We start from the raw sequence: 19809 nt of genomic DNA on the forward strand, positions 1-19809 counted from the left end.
AAACAATTTAGCATTCCTAAAAACTCCATTGGTTTTATAAAAACTAGCCAGTCAGTGCTATTACAATCAGATTACCAGTAATGTTCTCATTGTATTTCAATTATTTTAAGTGTGGAACACAGCAACTTTCCTATTAAAAATGAATTATTGTTCAAGGAAATTCAAGACATAAGTATGCTGCCGTATCTGTATTGTTGTAATATTTGTATTCAGAACTAGAGGAAATAAATACATGACTCAAAAAAGCTTACTAGAAAAATATGCTCACAGATTAATATCTTAGAACATTATTGGCAAATCCAATACAGGTGTATTGGATTTGTAATGCACTCATTAGGAGCATGATAATTGCAGGAAAATTACTTTAGAACCTGAAACCATTCTTTATTCATAGGATTGTGGGTGATGTCCAGTTTATTAAGGTGTTCCTCTTGTCTGCTGACATGGCTTTTGGCTACTGTATGCAGCTGTTCTGAAAGGGTGATTGTCCTTTGAAAATGAAATACAAGTTAACTATGTACCAAATCAATTTGCAGAAAACAGTTTTTTCTAGGATGTTTTGAACAAGATTCCAACTAACTTACAAGCAAAAAGTTCCTAAAAATAGGTCAAATGCTCAAACAGGTGGCCAGAGAGGATCTGGAAATACTTAAAACTCAAATCAACAGGGTCTTGAGCAACCTGACCAGAGTTCAAAGTTGGCCCTTTTGTGAACAGGGTGTTAGACCAGATGACTTCCAGAAGTCCTTGCCAACATAAATGACTCTGTGATTCATGCATGGCATCTGGGTCTCTAAAAACTTTTGACATACATGGTTGGCCCTAGTTTTCTTTTAAGTACATTGGAGTGGTTTTCTTTGTGCTAGTCTCCTGGTGTGGCATGAAGATGGCATTACCAGGTCAGAACGATTATCTGCTGGAAATTCTCTGCTAGCACAGGATTTTCTTCATGGGGAAGATAGATTCGTTTTCTCATGCAGTAACTAGTCTTGGTGATGTAATTTAGTGTTCTTGGAATATATTAGCTTTCTGTTTATGCTATCTGAAAGAAGCGACTCCTCAACCAGGGTATGAAATATATGGCTGTGTTGGGTTACTGCTGTTTTTTCATAGTGCCCTCTTCTGGTTCTGTGGATTAGATGCATCTGAGAGTTGGGAACCTGAGCTGTTGAGTGTTTCTGCATCATACTTAAATAAATGCACCACAGCAAAATGCTTTACAAATGTAAAATAGCTTTCTTTCAAACTCTTCTGAGTTTTTGGTTTTTTTAGATGGGAGAGCTTGGTGCCAAAAGGGTTGAATTGTTTCACTTCATATATGGGTCTGTTGTAACAGCTGTGATTAGAACTGAAAATTCTTGTTCTTGTCACTCTGCTGAATTGGTTTATCTCTAATCCTAGACTAGTTTGAGGATACATTGGTTTATATCTAATCAAGTCTAAGTTTGCTAATAGACAAATTCTGTCATTTGTACAATTCCACTGAAGTCCTGGAAACTACTAATTTATAACTGAGGTCATCATGTGGCACTTAGAAAAATCTATGGAAAGAGACATGTATAGGAATCCAAATATGAATACTGCCCCTGTAATCCTTTCAAAGAGATTGTGGGGGCAGTGTATTCTGAACAAATTATTCTTTTTTAATACAAAGGATCAATTTCCAGTGTCATTGTCTGGTGAGTAGGAGGAAGAAATTTCCCAGCTTTACGGCCTTCCTGAGCTCCACCTTCATCTTGCTGCATGACCATGTGTATTTCCATCTCCTCTTCAAATCTGAAAAATTATATTAATACAATGTTTCTTCCTCAAATACAAACTAATTAAGCATTAAGCATAATTAAGCATAGTGTATTTATCAGATCTGGGTTCTCTATTTCACTGTTTTGACTTGCAAACCAACTTCTGTTCCCTTTCAAACTGTAATCAGTGAGTATCAAAATCATGCAGCCCTGCACAGTTATGCACTGGAAATGTGATGGAGGGACAGGATGGTGATTCTGGATAGTTATTTATACAACAAGGAGTCTGGATGAGCTTTGGGTAATCACGCTGAATTTGCTGCAAGGAGGGGTTGAGGCCAGCCATTCATGGTAGGGTCTGTGCTTACTGTTTAAAAAGTGAAGAGATAGTTTCTCCCAGTAACCTGCAAGTACAAATGTGACGTGGTTCTCTTTCTGTAAAGGTGTCCATGCTACTTTTGACACATAAATTCACAACACTTCTGTGAAATAGCTTTCCTCTGCAAAATGAGAACGAGGGCAGAAAAAAAGACCTAACATTGGGGAAGAAAAAAGAGGTATGTACAAAAGGGATGAGCAAGATATTTTCCCTTTTGCATTCTTGATTTCTGTTAATAGCCGCATAGTCAAGCAGTTGGGTATTTACCTGGTTGGGTGCACAGGCTAGGTGAAAGTTGAGCGGTACTGGAGTTAGTTCAGGGCGTGGCTGGCTGGCTGCTATCACGGCAGGCTGCTGAAGCGCACCGTGGCATTACGGTGTGCGAGTCCGGTGTGCCTAGTCCGGGCCCTGGCACCGCTGCGTTTGAGGCTCTGGCGCTGCTCCCTCCTGTGGCCACCGGTCACCGCAGCCTGGCTCCTGCCACCACCCGCTCCAGCTGCCAGGGAATCCAGCGGGGAAAAAAATCCTTGTACTGAAACCTGATGACTCCACACTCTTCAAAAAAACTTGTTCAGTCTCAACTTCAATTTTTGGAGAGAAATACAGTGCTGATATTTCCTCTTTGGATGTTTAAAAAAAAGTAGGCTAGGTTTTCTCCAAGTTCAGATTATTTTTATTTTAAGTTTCAGTAAAATGTGAACTTCGAATCACAGAATCACAGAATCATCTAGGTTGGAAAGGACCTTGAAGATCATCTAGTCCAACCGTTAACCTAGCACTGACAGTTCCCAACTACACCATATCCCTCAGCGCTAAGTCAACCCGACTCTTAAACACCTCCAGGGATGGGGACTCCACCACCTCCCTGGGCAGCCCATTGCAACGCCTAGCAACCCGTTCTGTAAAGAAATACTTCCTAATATCTAATCTAAACCTTCCCTGGCGCAACTGAAATGTTAAAACCAGAAGAAAAACTTAAGAGATTGAACCAAAACTCTGGATGTATTTTTGAGATACCAAAGCAAACTACTTTTTTTTTACTTCTCAAACAAAAAAAATTTTCTTTTTGCCTTGCAATTGATGAAATTTTTAATAGTATTTTTCCATGACATGGGAAACAAATGTTTCCTGACTCTATTAGCTTAGTCAGTGCTGACTTGCATAATAGCATCTTAACAACTGTAAAATAACTATCCTCTTTTTAGCTATAGATTTTGCATTTGGAAAGCTTATTCCTAAGCTATAAATAAAAGAGGATGAAAATAAACAGTGAGCTTTTGGAAGCACTGAGGAGACGTATTTTTGGCAAATTCAAATCAGTGTACCTCTGCAGTTTTTATGCCAAGTGAGCACATGGTCAAACTTCTGCCTAGTCATATTGACTTCATCTACATATCAGGTTTTGAAACTTAAAATGGACATAATTTGGTGTATATTCTTTAGTTTTCTAAAAGCAAGAAACTGCAAGATACCATCTTTAAAAAAAAAGTACTTGCAGTCCTTTGGTGGAGGATCCAGTCAAAGTGAAAATACATTATTACATTGTATTAATGTAGAAATAATAGTTATTTGCTGAAATAAATACTTTCTGGCTTGGTATCCCTAACCTCCTTTAAATTTTGTTACTATTTGAAGTTGTTTAGAAAGAACACTCCTACTGCAAAAATTTGTGTTGTCCGGTACAGCTACAGGATGGATTTCATGGTTTTGTACAGAAAGCATGCTAGTATTTCCCTTTGACCTTTTACTTCAGAGTAAAGTCAAATGTTACTTGCAATAAAAAGTTGGTTATGTGATGAGATTAAATTGTCTATTTACCCTATTTTAGGGACTTATGTATGTAATTTTATGTAGGAGAGCCATTGACCTTAATGACTAAAACTTCAGTGCATTCTGAAACAGCCAACATTTTGGTCTATTAATCCAGGTTAGATTGATTCATTATTTTAGGCCTGTACTTTGTACTCTGATGATGAACTTACTTCATTTTAATACTACATTATCTTGAACATCAGATGCGGGTATGAAATGAGATTAGGTGACTCTAAAATGAGAGTGGATTAAAAAAAGTGAAATAGTGTTCCTTAATAAAGTGTGCCTACTGCTGTACTCTTCAGATGAAGCAATTTAGTTGTAAAAGTGCGAATAGACTAAAAACAATGATTCTCTCATCCTTTAATGGATAGAGATTCTGCTTTGCATTTTTCTGAAGCGTAGGATGTGTGTCTGTATGCATGTGTGTGAGCTCTGGGGAAGACGATTGTCTGTGCCTGGTTTTGTTTTATGGCAAAGTTATAAAAATTAAGACTTTGACAGAGATCAGAGATTTCATCAATGTCCTTGTAGCGAGGCCTGCAGCCTGTGACCAGGCTTGCTGAATCATCAGAGAAACTCTGTGAGCATGTACTTTCACAATATAAGCCATGGGAACAGACCATGTTAGCTTTAATTGTCTCTAGATTGAGGCCCTTGGGTTCCTCCATTTTAGCATCAAAAGTGGTTTTAAATATTATGATTTTCACAACAAATGTCAGTTTACAGATTCCACGTGCTGTTGCAGAACTATTCTCTTTCTTTGTCATTATTCCAGTCATGTATAGTTACAATGGCTTATCTTAAAATAACACTGATGTGAGGCACCCAGTGCATTTCTCAGTCACCATGTACATAACTGGATTAGTGGAACAAAGGATGGAGACAAGGTCAGAAAGCTAGATTTTTCTTCCTTTTGAAATTAGTGAGGTTTTTAAATTTTACTTCATTAAAAATCTATTGCCTTCTTCCAAGTGTCTTGGAATAATCAAACTTTTATGTTTAGTTTGAACACTTAGAATGCAATTTTACTGTCTGTGTGCAAAAGTGAAGCACAGAGAGGTGCTCTTTCAGGTGCAGCAAATTCCTTCCTTTTTACTTGTGAGTGCTGGATGTAGACCAGACTAATATGCCAATCTATGAACCCATTACTTTAGGGAGGGTAGCGTCTGTGAATTTGGGGCATTTCCAGTCACTTTAGAGCCTCAAGATGGAGCATTCATCAGAAGATGGTGCCCACGCACCAGATACTTTATATCTTATGAAAGGGGTTGCACGTTATGCCCTGCACTTGTAAACTGCTTTTTTCCGCTCTTTGCAATCCTGCTGTTTTCCTCTGAATCCCAGTAACTGATGGAAAATATTTCCACAGATGAAAAGGTCAGGACAGAATTTAGCCTTTACTTTCAAGGAAATAAAGTGTTGAAGGTTAGTGTGAGCTGAAGGTGAAGGGCTTTTGTTGTTTGCTTTCTTCTTACTTGACACTTATTAATGCTGGTTCTCTTTTAGAAAGCAGGTGACGAAGTGGACGTAATACTGTTGGGCAACAAGTGTGATAAGGAGTCAGAACGTGTAGTTCCAAAGCAGAAAGGAGAAAAGGTATCATTGATCACTGGTACTTTCCTTGGGTTCTTCTGAGTATCTCAGTATGTGACTGTGAGCTGTTACACTGAAAATAATAAAAAGCTCCTGAATTCCAAAAATTCTATTAGATATTGCTCTAGAAGAACTAGAAGAATTGCTCTAGTTGTGGACTTCTGGAGTGGTTGGGTTTTTTTAACATACAAGCAGAAATGCATTAAGTAATTCCTAGCTGATCTATTTAGAATACCTATTTTAAAGATTAAAATGTACTTTAAAAGTTTTAGGTGTTACGATAGAAGTCTTATATTCTGAATTAAAACTAAAAATATTTTAGGGTCTCCATCTTCAGAGTATTGTTTTAATGTGAATTCTAAAATACAGTGCATAATACATTCTGCATAATTTTTCTGGTACCTGATGCACCCATCAATGATTTTTTTGCTATAGCCTGGCTGTAAAGAAGTATTTTGGCAGCCTGTGCACTGTGATCTGCATTGTCTTTGAATAGCCCTAAATAATAGTGGACAGATACATTTAGGGAACATTCAGCAACCCTAGTTCTAACTGAGTATGTGTCATACAGCTGAGACTACAGTATACTTTATACTTGCTAACCATGTGTAGGGGAAGAACTGGTGTTAAGTGGGGAGTGCCGTTTTAAAGGCGATGGCAAATTACTCCCACTGAGAACCAAATAGGAAATCCAGAAGCCATGCTATGGCAGAAGAAATTGTGATAATGACTACATGTTGCAGGAGAGCATGTCCTATATACCAGTACATTTTGCAACTGTAAACTGTGTGCACCTGTTGTCTGGAACTTGGAATGAGCCCTTCTATTATGCTTTCAGGCATGGTAAATCAGGCAGGCTGTCTCCTGTGTTTAAAGAAGAGAGCACTGATAATTTCTTGCCCATTATATAATCCCAGATTAGGGAATTTTAAAAAAATAGCATCACCTTTTCAACAACATTATAGATAGAAACTTTCGAAAGTTCCTTGTTTGTATGCAAGACATTTTCAATGTTAATGTACTATATCTGTGTACAAGGAATAATGTTGCTGAAAAAGACACGTATACTCTCACTCAAAGAATGCAGTGTCGGAAATCTAGAGTCACTGGATGCATGTGCACAAGAGGGCAGTAGTAGGGTCTAGCATATAGTATTAACCGTGACATTTTCTGACTTAGGTGTACTTAACTATGCAATCAAAATATCTCTTAACATAGTATTTTTTTCAGAAACAAATCATTACCTCCTCACCAATGAGTCTGCTTTCTAGATTTCTCCTGTGCTTTGAGGCAAGGCAACTCTTCAGTTAAACTATATCTTCTTTTAATGTGATTTACAAATGCTAAAGAATCTGACTGAACCAGCTGGAGAAATATTTCATTAGCAGAGAGCGAGCTAATAATTGTCCTCTCACTCCAAAGAAGAAAATATCCTTATTAAGAGGGGAAAAATAGTCTGATACTAACTCTGCCACATAACAGTTCATGCTACATATTCCATATTACCCTGTGAGTATGAGCTGTAAGTATTGTATGGTTTAGAGTTTTGCAGAGAAGACCCCTAGATTCCCTGAGGATCTTACGATCTGTGTTGGCATTTCTATAACAATCTGTTGTAACTGAGTGGCCATCATATGCCACTTTATAGACTAATATAATGCTGAGAAATTTTTTGTTTGTTTTCTTTTGTATTTATATAATTTTGATCACTCAGAAATTGATATATTTAATTTTAACACTATGAAGTATTTTCTTGTATTTATAGCTTTTTATTCACTTTGACAAAAGTTTGAACTCTGCCTTCTTGGGCTCCTCCATTCCCCCCCAATAACATTATCTTTTTCGCTGGAAAATAAATAAAAATGTTGAAGATTTTATGACCTGGTAGAATGTGGCCATTTCTCTTGTATCAAATCTTTCTAACAGAAAGAGCCAAGTAAAATATTCTTCCTTTTTTTTTGCTTTCGCTGTCTTCATGTGCGTGACTTCAAAGCTGTTTTACAGGTACAATACAAATGAAAAAAAAAGTCTGCACAATTCTAGGAATATTTCAGACACATCCCTCTGATTCAACACTAAGATATCACAGCAGCACTTCGCTAGGAAGTAGTATATTTTGAGTTAAAAGAAATGAGCAATTGGAATTAAATATCACCTTGGAAGAGATATTGGCATTACTTTGTTATTGTAAGATATGACCTTCTTTCACTCAAGATCTCCAAACTGTTCTCAAGGATAATATAAAATAACATTTCCCAGTAGCATAATTCCCATAGGTTTGTAAATGTATTTAGGTATTTTATTTATGGATCTATTCAAGATGCTCCCAAAGGCAAAAGAAAGAAATCCTTTGAACGTGCCTTTCCAGTTTCTTTTTGTGAGTGAGCAGCCAAAGCTGTGTTCATACTTCCAACTGCTATGACACTGGACTGTTTGTTTTTCCCAACTAGCTGCATTTTTAGATGACTTGTTTGCCACAGTACTTATAAGTATGTAAGGTGAATTGGAATAATACATACATTAATCTTCTTTGACCAGTATTGTGCACATACAGAGAAAATGGGAATGCATTGATAGGTGTAGTAAGCAATGTACTAACATGCTAGAGAGAAGGCTGAAGTATTCAAGGTTTATTTTATTTTATTTTATTTTATTTTATTTTATTTTATTTTATTTTATTTTATTTTATATTTTATATTTTATTTTATATTTTATTTTACATTATATTTTATTTTACATTATATTTTATTTTACATTATTTTATTTTTCTTTTGCATTGGTCTTCACAGATGGAGCTTGCTCCCAGACCTCTGCATGTACTGGCATTGTTTGGGAAGGAGCAGGTCAGCCAGCAGTGGGAAAGCATTAGATTAGAAACTGCTTGGGAAAGTTGGATGCATCCATAGACGTGATGAAGTACACCCAATTGTGCTGAAGGAGCTGGTCAATGTGATTGGGGTCACTGTCAGTCAGCTCTGAAAAATCATGGTGGCTGAGAGAGATCCTTGTTGACTAGAAGGATGCCAGCATGACACCTGTCTTTAAATAGGGCAACAAAGAGGGTTCAGGGAACTGTAGTCAGCCTTGCTTCAGTCAGTGGAAAAATCACGGAACATGTTATCATGAGATCCTCTGCCAAGGACATAAAGGACACAAAGATAATCTGTAATAGTCAACAGAAATCAAATTGTGCTTCACCACCCTGGTTGCCTCCTCTAATGCCAGGAAATGACTGTGTGGACAGGGGAATAACGGTGGTTGTGATATATCTTGAATTTTATAAGGTTTTTGTCACCCTCTCCCATGGCATCCTCACTTGGAAGCTAGGAAATGTGGGCTAGACAAGTGGACCATTAGGTGGACTGAAAATTGGCTGGACTACCAGAGGCAAAGGGTAGTTATGGAAGGCTGTGTGTCTGGTTGGTAGCTAGCAATGAGCAGAGTATGTCAGGGGTGTGTAGTGGGGCTCATGTTGTTCAACATCTTCATCAGTGATCTGGCTAATGCCACAAGGAGATTTGCATGTAACATGAGGTTAAGGGGTGTGACTGGCATACCAAATGGAAGAACAACGATTCTGTAGGACCTTGATAAGCTTGAGAACTAGGCCAACAGAAACATGATGAAATTCAGTAAGAAGTGCAGAGATTGACACCTGGGATGGAATAATCCTAGGGATGAGTCACTGCCCTGCTGCAAAGGACTGGTAGGTTACAGTGAACACCAGCTTGAATATTAAGTCAACAGTGCTCTCTCATTGCTTAATAATGTAGCCCATGCTGGGCTACATTAGAAGGATAATGGATGGTAGATCTGGAGAGATTATTACTCCCCCTACTTAGTGCTGGCAAGGCAACATGGAATATTGTGTCCATCTTTGGCTTTCCCATTCCGAGAAGGGTGTTTAGAAACTGCAGATGGTGCAGCAGACAGCCACAAAGATGATTGGGGTCTAGTACCAGTAATCCATGAGGAGAACTGAGGGAGCTGGGTAAAGAGGAGGCTAAAGAGCAGTTCTTGGTCTACAGCAGTTGAAGTGTAGTGAGAGCAATGAGATAAATAAGACTTTTCTCAGTAGAGACAGGCAATAAAGCAAGGGGCAGCAGACACAAGTCCTGGCTTAGGAGGTTCAGGTTGGAGATAAAGAGAACTGTTTGCACTAGAAGGGTGGTATAGCCATAGAAGAGCGTCCCTTAAAGGCTGTAGAATCTCTATTGCTGGTGGATTTCAAGGCTCAGGCAAAGCCATGGCTGACCCCATATCGTATGGGCAGTAGTCCCATTTCAATTGGGGTTATCTTTCAAAATGATTTCTGTGATTCCATGATTAAAATGGTTCATCAGTGTTTGTACACAGGTAGCCTCTAGGAGTCTGTTACATGACACACGAAAGAAAAAAGGAATGTTTAATAGTAGATTCTGTGTACTCTATAAGCTGCAAACCAGTGATCTCCACTTTATTAGCCCAGCATTTTTTATTGCCTGTGTTTTTCTTTACAAATCGTTACGCATCATTGTTTTGCATTGACACTTACCAGTAGTCAAATGATGTTAACTTTCCTTGGCAAGTTGCTGCAGTACTGAAAACAGTTCATAGCAGTCAGCTGGAGTTTTAGAATCCCTTATGAAGCAGTCTGTCTTAAGAAACAGTCCAGATCTCATCTTTATTTTAAAAATTTCATTTTCTTCTAGCATTTTGGAAAAGAAACCATTTTGCTTACTTTTTCCCCTACCTTTAATAAAAATTTTATTATAATGTGACTAAAACTTTGAAGTCCAATTCTTGCACCTTCATGCTTGATAGTGGATTTTTTGTAAAGCATTGCTTTGTTACTTCTAGAGTTCATTGAAAGCAAACGTAACTGCCAACATTAGACTTTTTATCCTAATGGAGAACCCTCCAAATAAATCATTAAGTGGTCAGTAATTACAGGGTTTTCTATATATTATAAGCAGTAGGGTATTTTCTTTGCCTGAGATTGTCTTCTCCAGATATGTACCAAGAGGGATCCATTGCAAAGGGAATAAACAGACTCTCCCGCTGTGTTTTTCTGGCAGATGTTATTCCCACCTTGGCCCCATCCCTTGGGAAGCAACAATGAAACTGTTTTTCTTTTTCTCCATGTATTTAACTGTATAAAATAGAAAAAAATTTAGGAACTTAAAAAGCTATGAATTTTGTTGTGTTTTTTTTTTTTTTTCCCCATCATACCAACATATCTCTAAGCTATCTGTAAGGGAAATACACTAGAAATGAGAGGACATGAGTAAATTAAATAAAATCAACCAATGTAAAGTCTATGCTGCCCTTTTCTTCTAAGTATTTTCTCTCTTACCATATAACCATAATATATTTTTGCGTACATATCTGTTCTTTGCTTGCCTATTATCTCTGTGCTTCTCTCTCTCTGGTAAAAAGGAGCATCTCTTTTTTATGTTTCATATAATATTCTTTTTCTACAGATTTTGTCACATTTTTATATATACTTTTGTGCAGGCACTCCATTAGTTTCCTCTAAATAATTGCCTAGGAGACAGTTCATTTTCCAAATAAATCAAAACATTGAGAACAGACCTACTAGAGTTTATTATTCTTATTTACAAGTAAAGATAGGTTAAAAAAGCTCTTCTGAAAATGCAAAAATTTAAGAAGAATGTTTTAAGAGATATCTAAAATTTATAAACTGGGGATGAATATAGAGTACTTTACTGATCTGACATTTACTTACTCAGTGTTTATATAGCATGTTAGAAGCTGTCAGAACACTTCCGTATCTCTTGTTATTAGTATTACGAAGTGGTTTTGGGTTTTTTTTTTATAAAGACTGTTCATCCCATTGCCTACATTTGTTTTTCAGCTTGCTTGGGAACATGGAATACCCTTTTTTGAAACCAGTGCTAAAGATAATGTAAACATTGAGGATGCATTCTCAGTCTTGACTAACGAAATACTGGAAAAGGTAGGCTCCTTTTCTGAGTAGAAAGAAGATGGGAGATTTTTCTTGACAGATTGGGTAAACAAGGATGTAAATACAGAAGGGTTTAAGAAAGCACAGCCAGTACTGTTTTTGCATTATGGAGTTAATATTTTGGGGGGATCCTGTAGCTGTACACATACAGAGGCTGAACATGGGGGAGAAGAATTGTGGGAGAAGAGAACAGAAGCAGGTAAAATACAGTTCAGAGAGAAGGTGAAAATTCAGGAAAACTGCATTTGTGGCTTTCCTTCCCATGCTTTTCTTCAAGGGGGAGGTTAACAGCTCTAGTGTAGTTTCACTTCTATGCCTGAAAGGATCCTTTTTCCTGTAGGTTTCTGTAGAATATGCACACTGTGAAGATGCTTCATGCGGATGGAATGAGTGGACCTTTTGTGTTCAGCAATCAAATGTTTTATCCAAAGTTTATAGCTGTTTGTTTGGATCATTTACACTTGTGCTTTTGCAGTTATTAGGACCTAAAGATTTGAGTTAATTAGTGATAAAATCAATATTGTAGCTGTCAGAATCAGAATCTCTAACTACCTTGAGTGTGTTGGCTTAAAGGTCCTTAAGAGTTTCAATACTTTTGTAGGACTGAATTATTGTTAATTAGCTCTGAAAATGTTTTGCATTGCAATTTATTTTTAGACAGTAGAGTATTATTTTAGACATAATGGATGTTCTTCATGCAGCGCATTATCATTGTCATTCATCACCAACATTAGTTATACAAAACTAACCTTCCATTCCGAATACTCTTGAAGTCATAATAAAGATAAATGAGCAAAATTACTGACAAAGTCACAAGTTGCAGTGTTTTGATTAAGTAGCCATAGGGGATGGTCAGAATAATAGCTCAGGGTTGGACTGCTTCTAAATCAAGGTCCTGTCGTATTATAGAATAACACAAGCTGTAGCTGGTTATTTTGGGGGAGGAAAAAAAAGAAAAAAAGAGTGCTTTTGATTCCTTTAGCATGAAGATGAAGCTCAGCAACTCAACAGTCAAATATCGTTTAGAACAGGAAGATAATGGCAGGTCCTTGGATAGTTGGCAAAAAGTCTCAAATAAGATAACTCTGATTTTCTTGTAAATGAAAAAAACATTGTCTACTGTAAATAGAGAATATATTTGTTAGTGCGAAGCATGAAAACTACAAAACAGTAGCTATGATCATAACTGCTGCAAAGACAAATATGCCTGAATTGAGCATTTCTGCACAGTGTGTTTGAGTAAGGTCTGAGAGAATTCTCTGCAATGTGCAGAAATGATGTTTGGATATTTCTCACATTAAGATTACCTGCACTTATTTTTCTTTAAGTGGAACTTTAGTATATGTACTCATCTTCATGAAAATTCATGGGTTTTGTAGTGTGGACATGCAAACAAATTCAGACCATGTTGAAAATGTTATACTGCTGCATAGCTTTAATTAGAACTGCTTGAGAATACAGTTACACACTCTGTGTACATGTATGTGTGTTTGGAAAATATGTCCATGAGGCTTTGTCAAGTTTGTCTCAAAGTTTTTTCATCTTATCTGGAAATGTTTGCAATCCCAGATGGGGCATCACATACCATTACTTTGGTGTATAATTTGCCATTTTTAGTGAAATGCATCTGTTGATTTAAACAAGGACTCCTTTAGCCCAACTGGTTTTGCCACTGGCCTGATAAGAAAGAGTTCACAGTAAAAAAAATAAATCTACCATACAGTTTCATCATGGTTTTCAAGTTCGACAAAATAATTTGCTTGTTCACAAAACTGTGAAATCTGAATGTAGTACTTGAATTTTAACTTCCTCTAACTGATGAAATTTTGGAGAAGGGAGGATGCAGTGGGAAGTGTGACCAGTAGCTGTGAAAAATGACACGATAGATGCCAGTCTGAGATCACTTCAGTTGTACATTCATTCTGTAGTGGTAAAATACGTACTTGCTGATTGTAAAAAGGAGATACAGCTTTGCACATTGTTTTGGCCAAAGACACCTGTGTCTGAGGTAGCAGGATATTGGGCCTCCCTTACTTCTGCAATAGGACCACCTGTCCCAGACTGATGAGATGATTCAGTGGAAGCATGTCATTGCTTTATCAGTCCCATCAGTCCCTTTTAAGGAACTCCCTAGAAAAGTCTATTATGGCCGTGCTTTTGATGTGGAGGTCATTCAGAATTAAGATAGATAGGCAGGGCAGGCTGGCAGGCAGTAGACCATTTTCAGATACATTGCAGTAGGCTGTATTAATCTGAGGAAATCTAGGATTTTTTATATACACTCTTGTTCACCATCTACCATGGGCATTTCTTTATTAACTAAACCTACAGAAAACACTCCTGTAGAGGGGGAAGATCAATGTCCAGAGTTATAGAGCTCATACAGAAGTAATGAGCTTCTTGATTCTCTTGAAATTTAGAATAAGTTGTGGTTATTTAGAATAGAAATTTAGAATAAGTTGGAGGATTGGCAAAAAAACACATTAAAATGTGTCAGACATAACAAAAAGAAAAGAAAGGCAAGTTTTGTGCTGCATTTTCCTGTCTCTTCTTTTGTGGTTTTACATGTAATGGGTTTAAGGGAGAGAGAGACTTCTGTATCCCAGCGATTCAGATAACTAAAGCACTGCTTGACCTTTCCGATATTTTATCATCTCGGCCATTCTATGCTGGGTCTCGATCCTACAGCTCTAATTTTACACGGGTAGTGTCATTAAAACAATCTGTCGTTATTTGTCAGCTTACATGGGTAACAGCTAAGGAGTCATGCCATATTTTTGAGAACTCAAGATTTTCAAACCAATCAGTTAATAATAACTGATTTAATTGTATTCGAAAGGCTGCAGTGGAAATTAATGACACAGCTTATTCCAGAGGTTTGCTTAGGCATGTTGACAAATAACAACAGTATTTTATTTATTCACAATTCTTAGGAGTCTCAGATATGCCTAAACCTGTTCATTAATAGATGGCAGCTGTTCCTTAACAATGCTTCTGGTTGCCAGTGAACTATTTGTACTTGTGAGTCTGTCCTCAAAAAATAACCAAAACCAAAAAAAGTACCACCCAGAATGCAGTTAGTATTTGCAATTTTGTGTTGTTTGGTTTCATGGCTGACTAGCAGTACTCTTCTCAACTAGCTTTTTAAAAAAATACTACAAGCCTTTGTATTTCTGTCTTTGTGGGTGTGGTGGTTGGTATTTTTCTGAACTAAGAGCAGGAGGAGGGAAACTGTATTCAAAAAAATTGAAGTTTTTGCCCTTTTCTGAAGACTGCTATGTAACTAACTAAAACTTATGTTTTGCCCACCTCCCAAGAGTGATTGACTGCTAAGATTATTTTAATGTAACATTAAATAAACATATATCTGCTGAACAGAGAAGAGTCAAAATCCATTTAATAACATTTAATATTTAACAGCTGGATGTCATTTGAGATGAACATTCAGAAGTAGCAGGCCTCTGTTCTGTCCTTCCTTCATCTCTGTCTTCCCTTCCTATGGCAACAACATTTTTGAGATTACACTGTGTGTCCCATTCCTTTGCTCCTAAAGTACCTTTGAAACTTGCTAGCTGATTTTAAACAAATTTGACAGGTCGAACTAAAAGATAATTAAGCTCTTGATGAGTTCCTTGAAAATAAGGTGCTGGTTGCAGGAGAGGCAGAGTATTCTGCAGAAGGAGAGTCTCCAGTGTTAGTTCATACAGTATTAGACAGAGGTGGCTACACAGAGAGACTGAAAAATGCTTCAACCAGCCACTCCAGCTGGAGATTGCATCGTGGATATCAAATTTAATTCACTGCAAGACCCAAATCCATAGGAAATCGGATTTCATTGTTGCCAAGGTTCATGGAATTGTTAGTTTGTCCAAAAGATCCCTGTGTCTCCAGCAGTGCACATTCAGTGTTTCTTTATTATTCTCAGTCATGTATGGAGCCCCAGGCTTTATTTGCCCTTTATTTATCTTTTACTGACCACAGAATATTAATCTCTGCATGAGGTTTTTCATAATGCTTGTAATGCTGTATTTTAGATCTATTTTAGATTTTTATCTTTAAAACCTTCTTAGTAACATTAGGTAGTATTCTCAGCATTGCACACATGGGAACCGAGGTACAGAGATCAAAGCAAAGAGGATAAATGGTACCAACTCACCTAGTGCTGGTGAAATGTAGGGCATAATTTTACTACACTATCTTGTTTAATTGAAAAAAAGAAAAGTCTGTTCTGAACTTCGAATGAGCCAGATGTACCTCTGGAAACAGTAGCATATAATTAGGTCATGTAAATCAAAACTTAGTCATAACGTTTGAGTGTAGAGGATGAGATTCATCTTAGCATGCAGCCTTAGCTGAAATTTCTGTGACTGATCTGGTTGACTGGAATCATCTCTATTCAGTGGAAAGAGATGCATCTTTTTAGGATAAAAGGTGTTCTGGAGGTGCTTTTCTCTCTCTCCATTGATTATAGAGAACTCCATATCTCAGCCTGTATGGTTTCATGTGATTAAAGTTAAATAAATTAAACTCCAGGAGACCAAAGGAATGTTACACACTTGACTTACTTCTGGCATTTGCTGCTTCTGCAGGATCTTGACTTTGAAGCCTGATTGCTCTCTTAAATAGGGGTTTTGAGGTGGAACTAGATTAATCCTTACATAGATGATCTGTAGGGTTGAGGAACCTTAGAGTAACAGCACAGCTGTCTTCTCAAGTTTGTGGAATAACTAATTGCAGTACAACATTGTTACAGTCTACATGGTATTAACAGAAGAGGGAGATAGAGACCCGCACTTTGCCAGTGGGTTAGGTGTTTTAGGCATTGTGGAACAGCAGGCTTTGGGAGCAAAGACTTCATCCCCATTTCTCAAGGAAAGTGTTCTGCAGCAGTTAGATCCTGCTGTGCCTGACCCCATACCCTTTCCTGGTGCTCTTCCTGTCCCCCCAGTGATTGCTTTCCCTGCTAATGTATCCCTAGCTCTTGCTTGATACTGCTTGTGCCCTGCCCTGCCCCTTCCTGTTGGGAAAGGACTGTCTTGCATGTTGAACAAGTAATTTGAATTACAGAATGCAGGGAAAATACATGTCAAGAAAATGTCAGGACTGATCTTAGTAACAGCTCTATCTACTGGCAAGCAGTTCAGGCATAGAAGTCACATGAACTTGGTTGCATGTTCTGTGCCATGCTTTGCCACTCATTGTCAGCTATCGCTGTTAAGTATAAACAAAATGATTGCAGTGATTAAGTATGATCATTTTGTCATTAGAGAGAATAAAAATCCCCAGAATTTAAAGAAGTTATAAATAATAGTAACTTTGGTTACAGTCCCTTCTGCTCGTTTCTCTAAAGCTGTTAGTTCTCCAGTAAGCACTCCAAGTCTGCCTTTGACTGGGGACATTGAAATGCATTGAGTAAAATCCTGTCATTCTTCCAAACCCATAGTGAACCCCACCTTCAGAATAACTAGAACAGTATCAAAATACCAAGAACTGGTGCTAGAGTTAGTCTGACTTGGTATGGCACTGCTAATCTGAGCAGTTTATAGCAAGGAATGGGCAGCAGACCTTAATGAAGATTTATAAATTTACTCCATTAGAAGCCTTTCAAAGAGTTTCTGTTATTTTTTGATGATATTTCCCTTTGTATACCAGCTTAGTTTTCTTTTCCTGATTAAAAAGAAAAAGCTCAAAACATTTGGGATCGCAGCCATCTCATCACAATTCCTGTCTCTAGAAGTTAGGTATCTATTGCATGCCAGTGATACAAACTCTGCTTAGAGCTGGGGAGGAGGGACAGCCGGGAGGGGAGACAGCAGGAAGCTTGAAACTGGCTTGAACAGATGCCTGCCTGTTAGGTGAGACATGTCTGCTGTGCTATTTAACAAGAAAAACTAGTATTTGATAGCAGGAAGTTTCAACTCAAATCACTGCAGGGTATAGTGGCATCTGTGTCTGTGGCGGTATTTTCAAAACCCCACTTTGCCCAAGATGCTGAAGTGGAAACTCAAGCTTCTTGGTACCATTTTAGTTCTTCTCACCTTTTCACAGTTTTCTGCTGTTTGTTGGCTGGCTTGTTGGGGAGTGAGTTGCAACAGGCTGAGCTGAAATGTGAGCTGGAACTGTTAGTGTTCACGGAGCCCTGAAGAAGGAATGCTGCCTGCCTTGTTCTTACAGGTGGGAGAGATTTGCATACCTCCCTGCTGTAATTTCAGGAGAGGAGGGTGCCCCACCTTTTCCAAGGCTCGGCTGAAGTTGATCACTACATGGGATTGCCCAGTCATTGCTTTGGTGCTTTATGCAGGACTCGTAGTATCTCTTCAGGTTATGAATGTGCACTTTTTAAATGTGTGTATAGCACATTTGCTTAAATTAATTCCAGGCCCTTATTTGCTTGATGAAGATCCTGCATGGAATAGTCTTATCAAACTGAAGTGATTCTTAAAGTCCTCAACTTCTAAATGGCTTTTAAAACAATTACCTCTTCTTTATTTGTGGAGAGGCGGTTCTTGTTATTCTGTCCTGCCTAATTTGTTGATGAACTACTCTCAGATAATGATTTTACAGATTATATGAACCATTTCATTGTCAAATAGGTTTCACCATTCTTAATCACTTACAGTATTGACAGTCCTTGCTAAGGATACATGAACAGCTTACTCGCCACCCAAAAGTACTGTTAAGTAGTAAAATCTTTGCAAATAAGCATCTTCAGTGTTTAAGGAATATGCAAGTTTCTTCCCTTTAACTGGAAAGCAACACCTTCAAATTACCTGTTTCCTCTAATGTTAAGTAAGCAAAACCTGAATTCTGAAATTGTTCAAACAGGGTGTTTTCTAGAACTCTCTTACTCCTTAAACTGAATTTTTTCCTTCTGAAGAAAAAGCAGGGGTGAAACAAAACCTACTTAAGTTTATGTCCACACTAATCAGTGCTCAGTGTTATTTCTTGGTCTCAGTAGAGTGAAGTTAAATCTCTTACTGTACCATTATCTTCCAAAGCTTCCCCCCCCTAGAATCTTATGTCTAAACCAGAGTGGTGTCTTGTTACTTGAGATGACAAGGTTATGGTTGTGTACTTTTGATTCTGCCTTTCTCCCTCTTTTTAAAAGGTCTTCATACCTTACATTTACTGTCTATGCTTGAAGACTATGAAATAATGTCTCCACCTAGCACAGATCATAATGCCTAATGCCTGTACTCAAGCACCTTACACAACTGTGTAAAAAATTAAAACGAGAAGTTAGGAAGCTGCATGTTGAAATTTGTGTGAATTCTGAAGGGTAATAATAATGTTATGTCTGTTGGTACTTGTTCCTCCAACAAAAGAACAAGTAAAAGTGCTCAGGCTGTATTTTTTCATACGTGATTTATATGTGACTAATGACAAGTAATTCCTAAAATCAGTAAGTCACGGTCTTCTAGTACCCTAGAGTCAGAACAGTAAGTGTTAATAATTTTATTGATGACAGCTTCGGCATCCGTCCTGAGGTTTAGACACTGCGATACCTTTCCTGCCCTCTGCTCCTGACTCAGTCCATCACTTCTGATCCCTTCCCAGCTGTTTCATCTTCTCCCCCAGCAGTGTGCACTGTGGAAGCCTCCCTGCAGCCCCAGGGACGAATGGGCTCAGCCACTCTCTTCATGGGGATGGCCCTGGCACAGGGCAGCCAGCACACTGGGAGAGCTAAAACTGTGGCTATGGAAGGAAAAAGGAAACAAATTTCATGCATGTTCTCCAGAATTTTAGGTAGCCTTAAATATTCTCAGCCAGAGAGGCATAAGGATAATTGTAACATGGGGGAACCTTTTATTTTCCCCTCATTTTGATTCACCTGAGTAATTTTAGGTGAACCTTTCTGGATGTAGTCAGTGTTCAGCTACCCTGTGACATTGTATGTGTAAGTTCTCGATTCTGATGTCATGATTGGCATTGTACTACATGATGCCTTTTTTTCCCCTTTCCTTTTTTTTTTTTCCTATGCTTTGAATTTCATGACATGATTGCTGTCCTCTCTGGAAGCTTGTCTTTATTGTCAGAAATGGCTGGTTATGGCTGTTGGATTTGCGTTGAGAGGAATGTGGTGAATCCAGTGGTTGCGCTTTATTCTCTGTGTATCATTATATACTTGGTAAACCTGCCAAGAAGCAGGCAGGACAATGGCAAGTAGAGAAGTTAGGACATTTTTTCTCCTAGGCATGTGACATTATTCTCTATGTCTTTGTGCCTGAGTTCAGGGTTCAGTGTTCATAGTTCTAGAGTACAAGATTGCGACATGTACTTATTGCACAACTGAGTTTGATTGTGTCTCTGTT

General features: G+C 37.9%; 1 protein-coding gene across 6 annotated transcripts in view; it reads left to right on the top strand.

Moving 5' to 3' along the window:
* LOC141921408 (ras-related protein Rab-10-like) overlaps window positions 1-19809 on the top strand; it is a 38947-nt gene that overhangs the window by 12074 nt on the left and 7064 nt on the right. For 4 of the 6 annotated variants that reach the window (XM_074820080.1, XM_074820089.1, XM_074820099.1 and 1 more), the window contains exons 4-5: window positions 5443-5532; window positions 11387-11488. In XM_074820080.1, coding sequence (XP_074676181.1) covers window positions 5443-5532; window positions 11387-11488 — 192 coding nt within the window. Of the gene's footprint in view, window positions 1-5442; window positions 5533-11386; window positions 11489-11837; window positions 12316-19809 lie in introns of those variants that run through there. The other 2 variants (XM_074820071.1, XM_074820117.1) reach the window with 2 other exon arrangements.

The sequence above is a fragment of the Strix aluco genome, chromosome 1, assembly GCF_031877795.1.
Source record: "Strix aluco isolate bStrAlu1 chromosome 1, bStrAlu1.hap1, whole genome shotgun sequence".
NCBI classification, from domain to species: domain Eukaryota; kingdom Metazoa; phylum Chordata; class Aves; order Strigiformes; family Strigidae; genus Strix; species Strix aluco.